The sequence below is a fragment of the Oxyura jamaicensis genome, chromosome 3 (genome assembly GCF_011077185.1).
Source record: "Oxyura jamaicensis isolate SHBP4307 breed ruddy duck chromosome 3, BPBGC_Ojam_1.0, whole genome shotgun sequence".
NCBI classification, from domain to species: Eukaryota; Metazoa; Chordata; class Aves; order Anseriformes; family Anatidae; genus Oxyura; species Oxyura jamaicensis.
The window spans coordinates 58,366,917-58,379,150 of NC_048895.1; the positions used below are offsets into that span (position 1 = coordinate 58,366,917).

A 12,234-nucleotide genomic window follows, 5' to 3' on the forward strand; every position below is an offset into this window, starting at 1 on the left:
GTCTGACCTGAATTAAGATAGTGTGTGAACGTACTGATGATGGTAGAGGAAGCAGAAAGAAAGGTAGGGACTTCTGGCTCTGGAGACCAGCAAAGCTTAAGTGGCTCATATCACAAACCACTGCTGTGCCTTGATGTTTTTGTTCTTACTAAATTCAGCTAGCTACTGTTTTCATCTGGGATAGTGCTAGTCATTACAAGATGTTGGAGCGATTATCCACCTGAAATTCCATCCTGAAAATAACTCTCTCTAATCAAAGTCAGCTGGCAAACATGAAGCTGCAGGCTGCAGCTTTACTTGAGTGATCATAATGAGAAGACATAAGGAATCAAACCTTCCACAAATGGCCAAGTGATCATTTGGCAGGGAATCCAAAACAACATAGACTCAAAAACTTGGTTATTTGCTTAGCTGAGAGTACTTGATTGCTCTGCTTGGGACTGGGAGCACTTGTGCATCTCAGATAAGTGCGCCAGTCTTGCTGTGCCATTCTGGAAGTACTTGAGGAGCCTACTGCAAGGCTGTAGTTTGAGTAGACTTTCCTCATTCCTTAGAACTTGACTGGTCTGAAGGTTGGGAAGGAAAGGTACTTGGTTTGATTAATTCTTATCAGGCTAACATCAATAGAGGTTGGCCCAGCAAGTGGACTTGCACCATCTATTGTATTTTTTTTTTCCCTCAGGAAAGGTGTTCATACTGTCTGCTGAAATGCTTTTGCTCTGTTTTCTTAATTATTGTTGATACAAGTACTCGTTCTTCCTCTGTTACCTAGTTCAGCTTGACTTAAGCCTACTCTTCTGCACCACTTCCTTCTGGAACTGTGTTCATGAACTCATATATTGCTTAGAGTACACGTGCTCTGGCCTCTCATTTGACATTCCTTCTGCCTGTGTAGACATGCATTTGATATGTTCCTGCAAAGGGAAGGAAATTCCATTATTGAATCTCTGATGAAGTAGTATGTGCTTTAAGATAGCTGTGACTTGATTTTAAGAGACTTTTAAAAGCCTTCTCTCCATCAAATGAGAAGCTGTCAGTAGATCTAAAAACATGTTTGTATATTCCCTCAATTCAAATGATAGTTGTACAAATTCTGCATGCAACTTCTCCAAAACAAAATTTTTTAAAAAACAAACTAGCAAACAATAAACAAAAAAACCCTCTCCTGAAACCACAGAAGAATAGTTTTTGCTGAGAAAGGAGTCATTTGCTTGTTCAGCACACAAATAGGTAAGAACAATTCTAAACTCTTGACACTGAATGATGTATGTATCCAAACTGAGTCACCAGGAGGTGTCTAATGCTTGCAGTTACGTGGTTTATTTGTATGAAATATTTTTGATATTACCTTATTGGCTTCACTTTCTAACCTTCTCTTATGGGGGAATTCAGTCTTTTTTGTGCTTTTTTTTTCTTTGCTTCATTCAAAATATATATTTAAAAAATCTTAAACACAAGAAGGAATTTTTTGTTATTAAAGCATGAATTACTGTGAAATAAAGTTCAGATATGAAACCTGGGTTTATATCTTTACATTTTGTAATAAAGTAATTACTTTCTAAGGATTGCTCTTGAGGCTTGCTTTTGCTTTGAGGCTCTTGAAGCTTACTCTTGCTTTGCTCTAGCTGATAACTTCATGGGGGAGAAAACGTGCCTGGGGGGCTTTTATGAAGTGTTTTTTTAAGTGTCCATGATTTTAATTAGTGTTTATAAAATAGCCCATTGCATCTAGGAGCACATTTTACATGGGTAAAACGTATAAACTAAAAAATGTAATCAAATTTTAAATATATAACTTAGTATATATTCAAATATGGTCGTGAAAATGTATTTCTTGATAACTTCATTGTTTTTTATCAAAATATTTATTTTTAATAGGCGAAATCTGCCTGGAGACAGACAGAAAGCTTTAGAAATTATGATTCCTTTGGTAGAACAGGAAGATCAAGTAGCTTCAGATATGTACTGCCTGGTTGGTCGAATTTACAAGGACATGTTTTTGGAATCTGGATTCATTGATATAGAAAGCAGGGACAAAGGGACGTTCTGGTGAGTACTGTTATCCTGGTCTATGTCCCTTTCTTAGCTTTGGGTAAACATTCCTTAAACAAGAATGTATTTTCTTGATCTCTGTCAAATATGAAGTTTCTTCTTTACTGTATTATTCTTACAAATTTGGGCCAGACAATAATCAGACTTGAATCAATTGGCGTATCTGCAATCTGATAGATATTTACCAGGTAAGCTTAAAGGGGCTGAGGTATAAATCTGCACTGATGTGCCACTGGATCGATGTACCATTTTGTCTTTTTTGGCTTCCATGCTCACAAGAAATATGATTGCTCCAAGCTCATTCTGGGAAAAGCTTTATTACCCTATCATCACCATTTAATATTTTCATATTACAGTGGACTGTAGTACCACCAAGAGCCTAAGAAGCACACATTAGATTAGACATTCTTAAGATAATTTTAGAGGCAGGTATCATATTATTGCTTTTGAAATGCACCAAAATGCTAACTTTTTTTAAGTATTCTTTGTCTCTTATCTTATCCCTCAGGCTTTTGATTCCCAAAAGACATATTTGAAATGGTAGCACTGGTTGCCATCCTAGACCTTTGTCAGGATGAGCTGCTTTTCTCCATTACAATTCAAAAAGAAAATACAGAAAAATCACTGTTGTGCATATCCTGCACATTAGATCCTAGTTCTGTGCTCGTCAGCTGCCTATTGAAGTAAATGCTTAGAATTGAAAGCTTGCTTCTCTCTTCCTCATTTATCACTTTTTCAGTAATCTTCAGATTAGAACTGTCTTTAGTAAACGACAACACATTATTATTTACTGTTTATGGTCTCAGAATGCAAGTACAATTCCTAACTGTTGGTCATAGTTTACAGTTTTGTAAAGCTCACTGAACTTCTAAAAGATGTTAAAATAACAGGAAAGCAACACATTATTTCTCTCCTTCCCACTTCATAATTTTAAAGAAAAATTGTATTTTCTCTAAGACAAAGCTTGTAAGCAACTTTTGAGATACTGTTGTAAAAAAATATTTTGCTAATGTCATGAATTAATGTAAAAAGAAAACTGTAGTAGCTGTGTATACAAATACTAGGCATTACCATGAGCTAAATAGAATAAATAGAACTTAGATTTGCTGTTGTATATCTCGCTTTTTCCTCATTCTTACTTTTCAATTGTCTGTTTAAGAACAGATAAACTGAGATTTTCAAACATAGTTAAGAAATTTTATATGTTTAATAGGGGTCATTACTTACTAGGATATTTCACGTAGCTGTTTTAACATGCCTTTAATAGATATGCAAATCAGTCATGATGCTCATCTATTTGACGAGGTGCAATAATCGCATTTGGGCATAAAAGCTTGCGAAGGGACAGGAGGCTGGCAGCTCCTGCGGTGGGGTGGGGATGCTGACAAGTCAGCCCCTAAAAATAATCCCTGAAGTCTCTGTCAAGTAAGACCCAATGCAGACTGCTTGGTGGGCCTGCTGCCACAGGGCTAGGTGGTATCAGTTAGGCTGGAATTTGGCCCATCTGCTACAGGTTCCAGCCACTTGCTTTTAGTTTGTACTGTGTTGGATGTTGGTATGAAACTTAGTGCTAGGCATAAGCAGGCTTTTGGCATGGCTGAAGGGTTGAGCCATAACCCAGCGGATGGCTCCTGGGAGGGAGCAGAGCTGCTACCGGTGCTACAGCGGGGACAGGAGGAAGGTGCATACGGAACAACGCCTCCACAGTAGTGTTAGTTTATGGTGAGATAAGGGTTCTTATCTCTGTTTTAGACAAATGAGGATGCAACAGAAGTATAGTGAATTGTATAAGAAAAGAATTTGGCAGCAGAACCAAAGCATTGGTTTTGCAACAGCCTGTGATGTGAAGGTACTTCAGCGTATTTAAAAAAAAAAAAAAAGGCAGCGTTTGCTTTTGTGACAATTAAAATGCAGAATAAAAGACACTTACATAAATATGAGACAAGAAATGAAAGAGTAATTATTAACTGTCACTTTCTTGTTGTTTACTGACAGTGTAAATCAGACTCACCAGTGCTGTCAAGTCTTTATTGATAATTTCTTACTGCTGCCTCTCTAATTCAGTGTCCGCACTGCAACATTTTCCTGAATGTCTGCTTTCAATTTCTTGATGGCAATTTAATTGCATCAGCTAAGCCAACCTCTAACTTTATAGGCAGAATTTTAAACCTGACTGCTTTTCCACAATGCTGCACAGGTGCTTCCAGTGATATTTAGGGTTTGACAAAGCACACCAATTGCACCTGCTAAATTTAAATCAGTTCAGTGAACAGATATGACTTGAGGTATTTGGAAAGTGTGAAAACTTTCATCTGTTCAAAACTAATTATTACAGTTTTTTTATTTTTGTTTGTAAATTATTGCCGTGCAAACTGTGGATATAAGGCAGATTCAAGAATGTCAGCACAGGATCACAATGGATATAAAATTATGCTTTTGGTTATAAGGATTCAGGAGGCTTATATAAGACTTCACAATTCCAAGATACTAGTATTTCTTGGTGCAAGTAGCATGCAGATGGCTAGCAAGATGAGTTTCAATGATGGGGAAGGGAGAAGCATCACGTCTATATTTGGTTCCTGATTGTTTTTTAATTATGCGTGTTGCAAAAATTTGTCAGTCTAAGTCTAAACAAAACAAGGACTGAGAATAATAAAGGAAATCAGTCTTATGTTCCTATGAATTGGTTTCTTGACTGTTTTCATTGTCTGTACATGACATGGCATAAATAAAGGCTTTCTTTTTGTGGGGCTGTTCCATCAATGGTGTCTGCAAGCAGCGACTGTTTTGTATGCTTAAGGTCATCTCTATTTCTTTTGCCTGTGTGATTAACATTGTTTACAGCACAAACGTTCCCACTTGATATACATTAGAGGTACAAAACTTCACAATTTAAAAACAAAAGAGGTATGAATCTGTCCTAGAACTAGAGAAATTTGGGTAGTCATGCGAGAAATCGGGCATTTTGTGGCAAAATGAATAGGTGGAAGCATGGAGTCTCCTGTATTGAAACAAACAGTACTTATTTCCAAGTTTTTTTCTTCTTTTCTTTCAGTTATTCTGCCAGTCTTTCCTCTCTTCCCTGATACTGCATGACAATTACAGCATGAAAGCTCACTAGGGGAGAAAAGGGAGTCCAGTTTCCAGAGCTGTCCTGTCTTCAAACCAATCATGCCAGCCAACTGGTCTCCTCCAACTGTATTTTTTATAATCAATGAGGGTCTTTCTGCTTCATTGGTGGCTTTTTATTAGGTTTATTTTTTGTGATGGTATGTTTTAGTGAGCACAGATGTTTTTTATGTACTTCCTTCCTTATTTTATTGTAACTAACAGCAGAAGAGGAAAGGCAGATGATGAAAGAAAAGAAGTAATTGTCTTCTCAGATCCTTATGCAGTTTTTTTAAAGGAGTGCAGGACTCTTGTCTAAAGATAAAGTTCTTGGAGGTGAGCAGAGCTGTAGTATAGGAAGACCATATATGTAGCAGATTGAAGAGGAACCTGTCTTGCAGTTTTGAAAAACAGAGCTTTAGAGCAGGGAAAAAAAGGGTATATTTTGGGCCTGCTAGGATCAAAATACAATTTTGCTTTCATGTCAGTGTGGTCTGGAAGCCAAATCCTTAGGTTTTGTATAGGTTTTTTTTTCTTTCCTTCCTTATGTATTAATCTTACAACACACTTCATTTTTGTATTTTGTGTTTGCCTGGGTTTTTCCTCTCCTTTTGAATGTAATTATAAACTTAATTCCTTTTATTATAGTGCAGTTGTGTTAACTGCATCTATTGTGCTCCCTACCTCGCATATGTTAGCTTTGTTTGCTTCTTACAGAGGTGCATATATAAAAACCAAATTAGGTTCTTATTCTATAGAACGAGTTTAAAACACTGTAGATTTCCTCACAGTTTTGTCATCGGGACTTATATTGCTAGCATGGGGATTAAGCCTGCTCTGTTTGTGTGATGCCCCTGGACTTCTTTTAAGACAAGACTTGAGCTAGGTGAATACCACTGCCATTCCCTCACTCTCTTGCTCACTTCCTCTTGAGAAGAATCAAATCTAGTGTAGTCCGTTCCTTATGTGAATAGACTTACGAGGACAATGTTAGTGATATAGCTAGTAAAGAATAAAACTTGGAGTAGCTGAAATCATGGCTGAAAGCAAAGTGTGTTTTGTTTCTTTGCTTCTGTGCTTATGCATTTTGCTGTGCACATATCAATGAAGCAGATCAGTCTAATGTTTCAAGTTACTAAAAATCCATATATTTAAGAGTAAATTAAAGAGCCTATTAATAAATAAAACTGAAACAGGTCTATTACAAGTTGAAAATATTTCATTTTAAACTCAATGGAAGAATTGGAAATCTAGTAAGAGACTATAAATTTACTGGAGTGGGTGACTGTAGTCTGTACTTGTGTGAAGGGAAAGAAGCGTGAGGAGCAAGTGTATAAGTAACAAACTCCTAAATAATAGCCAAAAATCAGTTGTGGAAAACAGTAAAATATTTTTCTTTCCATGGATTTTTGCTGTGTAAACAGAAGATAAGCACTTAAAGTACCTAAAAGTATAATTATATACCTATTAGATTGCATTATTTAGAAAGTAAACTTGCATGTGGTTTTTTTTCTAGGTTCAAGAAGGCATTTGAGTCAGAGCCAACACTGCAGTCAGGAATCAATTATGCAGTTCTCCTCCTGGCAGCTGGACATTGCTTTGATACTTCCTTTGAGCTTCGGAAAGTTGGTAATTATAGCTTGCAGATTCACAGTGAAATTGCTTTCTAGTGAAAGTATAACACCACCCACAGTCACAAGGGGAAAAAAATCTAATGGTTGTGCATGAAAGCTTTGATATTGAGTATGTGAACATCTAAATTAGTCTCTCACGCCACTGTTAAACCCAACTGATTGATGGTGTGCGCTGTTATGAAGACCTGGTTCCAGACTGAAAGTCTACAGGTTACCAGAGCTCAGTGAAAACTGACAGCCCTTCTTTTCAGTGCTGTCTCTTTTGTGAGCCAGAAGGAAGGAACAGCTGAAGGGAAAATCCAGTTCTAGGTAGTAGTCTTTTTTTTTTTTAAAAAAAAAAAAAAAAAGCCACCCATGGAATGCTTGGAAATACGAACAAAGAGCCTATCCTTACAGTGGTGAAAATACACTTGACTTGATGTTGGGATGGATTAAGAGGAGAAAGAATCATGTTTCTCTTCAGATGTTCTACTGAGGTTTCCTGAACCTCTGTATTAAGGGGTCTGTCTTGTTTGTGATTTTACTGTATTTGAGGAGAATCCAAAGTCTCAAGGAAGTCGGAAGAGAGAGCACTGAAAGTTGTAATAGGTAGTAAAATATACTTTTCTAACTGGCATTTTTCTCCATTAAATTATATAATTATTGACTTATTGCAAATTCTTTTTTTAATCCTTCTGTTTCCCAAGCAGAAGGAAGCAATGTTCTTCATTCCACAGGATGTGTCTGTAATGAGCCATTGCACTAGTTTAGAAGTTAGGTGTACAGTATATCTCTGGAAGTAAAGTTCTAGATAAAGATTTTTTTCTGAGCATGAAGCTGAGACAGTTACTTCCATATAAATGATAGAAGTTGAATTTTACTTATTTTTTTTTAATGAAGCTACCTTAGATGTGATGGGCTGTGTAGAGTTGCCCCAACCACCATATTTGCCATTCTGTAAGTGGGTGAATTTTGGGGGGGCTTGGATAGAATGCTTTCATCTCCTACACTGAAATTTGAACTCATGTCAGTGTAGGTGGTAAAATATATATACATTTTGCTTTCTACATAATATTTGCAAATATTCACTCAGCTGGCTTGATTTTAAATTACAGATGGTGCAGTGCGTCTGGACTATATTTATTATGTGGTTTAATTTGAATCCTTCCCTTTTAAAGAAAATTCAGTTGCACACAAACTATGGAAAACTAGATTTGGACAAGCTGATTAGCCAGATTTCATAAGTACGTTACTTGTAGGGATCAGATATTTGGTGTCATCTTGTGAGTTTATCCAGTGTTTGCCCTACTGTTTGTGTGGAGAATGGCACAGAAGTTAAGACTCCTTAAGGTTCCATCCATGGCTGATGAATGTGATTTAGAGGAGAAGTATCCGGTAGGTGTTTGGAAGTTAGTTGTGTTTTTTTAATGAGATGGTGCGCCAGTGTCTCATGTAAATACTTAGGTGGTATCTGCTGCAAACCCTTAAAGCAGACAAGCCCTCCTGTGATCATAGAATCATATAAGAATAATAGATCTTATTGATCTGTTGATCTACCCCAAACCATTGTTTGGGGTAGAAGGGACCTTAAAAATCATCTAATTCCACCCCAACCTGCCATGGGCAGGGACACCTTCCACTAGGCCAGTGCCTTACCACTCTTACAGTAAATAGTTGCTTCGTAATATATAATCTAAACCTACCCTCTTTTAGTTTGAAGCTGTTACCCCTTGTCCTATCACTACAGTCCCTGGTAAGAGTCCCTCTCCATCTTTCTTGTAGGCCCTCTTCAGGTACTGCAAGGGATCTGCTAGTGTCTGATATTTATTATTTTGTTATAGGAAATATTGTCAAAATACTATAAGCTTCATCTAGCTGTGTTGAAAGAAGATTTCAAATACATGTATAATACAGACCCTGCGTGTACCGTTGGTCATTGAGTTCTTGGTATTTGGACTGTGGTCCACGTTGATATAATGAGGTTTGTCAGTTGACTTGAGTTGTCTTTGCCTTGGACTAATGTTAATGTTTTTAAACAAAAGTAAGTAAAACCACAGATTTTGTGCAATGCATTTTCTGTCCAAGGGGTCTGTAATGCTTATGTTATTTTTTCTGATGGTCACTTCCTTGTCTTGATCCATGTGTGTAAGACCATTCATTAGCAGCAGTCAGATCTGTCTGGCAGTGTTTTCAGCTTGGTGTCCACCTGTAACATTATTATAGCACATAAAAGTTACAGGAAGGCTGTCTTCTGGAGGGAGGTGAGGAGATGGGTGAGAGCAAGCCAGTTAAAGTTCAGTCCAGGCTCCAATGGAAATTATATGGGTAGGTTGGGAAAGTCTAAGGAAAGATATTGTCCTTCACAGCACTTCAGAGAGTGTATGAGGCTGTAATTAGAAAACGCTTATCTGATTACATTGCCAATAATTGAATAAATCCAGTGAAACTAAGAATAACTCCAGTAACCAAGAGACTTTTTATCCATTTGCATCAGATCAAAAAATTGCCTTCTAAAAGTTCCTACCTACACTTGCCAGAATAATAGTTCAAAATGAAATGATTGACTAAAGCATTAATAATATTGTATATTATTATATTTTCTGAGCACTATTGTTTTCTTAACTGTATAAAATCACAGAAATTTGAGACAAACTTAAACACAGTGCTTTGCATTGGCAGTAATGATCTCTGCAGACTGAGCAACTTTGATACACAAAGAATCCAGCAATATGAATTGTTCTGTCAATATATGAGCAAGGAAAGCAGTTTGTTTATGAAGCCTTCATAGTAATGTTTAACTGGTAGTATCTTGTTACTGTGTATTATTTTCTTTGCAGCTGTGGGTATATTCATGGCATAAATGGCTATTCTGGCACTAATGGCTTCTGTATTTTTGTTCATTTATTTTTAAGGCAAAAAACTGTCTTTGATAAAATATGCTGCAGTTCAGCTGATGCGTTTTTATTGTTGGTTTTGCTTTTGTGAATGTGAAGTTTATCAAAAAAAGAAAGAATGTCTTGACTTTGCCTGGATGTTCTTACCCTCTCAAACTTTTAAAGACGATGAGATCATAATAAGTCAGAGAAATTATAAGAGAAGGCCATAAACTTGGAATTCCACATTTTCTCCTCAGGAATAAACTTCTTTCCCTAAGAAGCAAACAAGTAATGCTTTTAATTACACTTAAGTATTACTGTGTTCTGTATGTTACTCAGGCATGACAACTTGTTAGCAAGGAAGCACAAAGTGAAATGCAGGCATGAAATAGACTACAGACCTCTTGTATTCAAAGTGTAAGCTTGTATCCATTTATTGTCTGGTGTTGAGAACATAAAAATGTAAACAACAGCAGAAAACAAAAAGGATTTTGTTGTCTGAAATCCAGTTAATGTAATATCTATTTTGATGAGATTTATTGCTGCTTCCAGAACGAAATTGTCTGCTAGCTACTTAAGGAAAGTTAAAGGGAAAAATATAGATCAACAGTTGCATTGAAACTTGTTGTGAATGCTCAGCTTTGAATATCAAGGACAATGGCAAGTGATGTGGGAGGGAAACTATCGTAGTTGAGTAGTGTGGGAAAAGTGAATAAGTGGGCCACTGTGATGAAGAGGCTTGTCTAACAAGCTGGAAATTATTTTGTTTGCAGGGGATGGCGATGTTCACTATAAATATGCAGTAGCTAATGTGAACTAAAAATCATCCCGAAGACCGCAGAGAAACTTGTAGCTTTCAGAAAACTTAGCAAGTCAAAATTAAGACCTGAGGCTCTCCATAATCTTGAGTTGCTGAGGGACTTATGAATATTAATAGATGTCTTTCATTGGGGTAGGACTTGCGGCAATTAAAAGAACATCACTGCTGGAAGAAGGCCAGTGGATCATCTGTTCCTTCTGCATGGGACCTTGTCTATAAAGGTAAGTTTGGGGCTTGGGGCTTGTAAGTCAAAAAAAAAAAAAAAAAAAAAACAAACTACAAACAACAACAGCAGAAAAAAACGTAATAGGTGCCTTATTCAGCATCTGTTAAGTTTTTACAGCTATGTTGTGTAGCCTAAGGCCCCAATTTACCTTTACAGATGAGGTCCATGCAAGAACATAGGTAATCTGACTGTGGCCTTGTCCTGACAGTGATGTCTTAAATTTCCTTTCTTGAGAAGCCTTTAGGAAGAGGGGGAGGGGAAATAAAAATCTGCTACCGCTTAGGGTGTTTGGAAGGCATATGAAGTTAACTGGTAAGTATGTTTTCCATCTTCTTTCATTTGAATTGGAGAGGCTGCAGTAACTTAAGCAATGACTAGACTTCAAATCAGGGAAATGGTTATTTTAAAAGTACATTAATACATTCCTGTGACCTATTATTTTTTTTTACTACAGGGGTAAAGATCAGCAGCCTGCTTGGTAAAAAGGGGAGTTTGGAGAAACTGCAGAGCTATTGGGAAGTAGGATCTTTCTTGGGGGCCAGTATGTTGGCTAATGACCACATAAGAGTGATCCAGGCTTCAGAAAAGCTGTTTAAGCTAAAGGCACCAGCATGGTAAGGTGATAAATAAGATCATGTACATCGCTGTATTTTAAAACATTGGGCTCCTTCAACTATCACAGTCAGCATTGTATTTAACTGACAGATTTTGCTAGTCTGTGTGGAGTTTCATTGCACTTTACCTAGATGGGGGATTCTTCCTCTTTTCACTCATGGATAGTGAGTCTCCTCTTTTCACTCATGATATGGCTCTGTTTTGACTGAGAAGGTGACTGAGAAGAACAGATTCACCATTGGCATGGTGGTAGGGGTATTTGGGTTTTGTCATAGTTGTCCGAATATTTCTTGGAGTGCAGACATCTTGGTTAAAGGGGCATGGATATACCTTGGAATACTTTGATGGTTACTGCAAATATCAGCTATTTTAAGAACTTGAATAGGGATGAGCTATCTGGTGCAAGTTGATCTGATTATAATTGAGAAGAATGAAGATTAAAGTCCAATTAATGGAAAGATTATTTGTAAATAATGGAAGGGTTATATATCTAGAGGTTAAAGACAGCCCTGTAGACTTCTGTTATGCCAAGGCCCAAAGTTGTAGGCTCCTGGCACCTGTTCTGCTTTGGATGTGGGCAGCAAGTAGGGACCAGATGCTTACTCAAAGACTATAGGCCTGTTAGCTGGGAAGAACCAAGATTTCTTTCTGACTCAAGTTGTCACTCTACCAATCAAGGCTTCATGTATTGCAGCCTTATGTATTTTTGTCTTTGTATAAAGGTAGGAAAGTGTCTCCAGAAGCTGATCAGAGGGGAATCTATTTAAGCTAAGACATGGAAATCCTGAACTTACTGATATAATATAGGAAACTGTTGAAATGGAGAACTCTGATTTTTCCAAATAAATATGTTGTTAAAAGCTGTTCAGAGCATGTTTATATGCAACACTTTCCATTTTTACTATGTGCATGTTGTACTGAGGA

General features: G+C 37.1%; 1 protein-coding gene across 1 annotated transcript in view; it reads left to right on the forward strand.

Annotated features, from left to right (window-relative positions):
• The window catches only part of MAP3K5 (mitogen-activated protein kinase kinase kinase 5), a 99,854-nt gene that overhangs the window by 44,756 nt on the left and 42,864 nt on the right, over positions 1 to 12,234 (forward strand). The window contains exons 8-10 of the mRNA XM_035321106.1: positions 1,879 to 2,049; positions 6,677 to 6,789; positions 11,150 to 11,309. Coding sequence (XP_035176997.1) covers positions 1,879 to 2,049; positions 6,677 to 6,789; positions 11,150 to 11,309 — 444 coding nt within the window. The remainder of the gene's footprint in view (positions 1 to 1,878; positions 2,050 to 6,676; positions 6,790 to 11,149; positions 11,310 to 12,234) is intronic.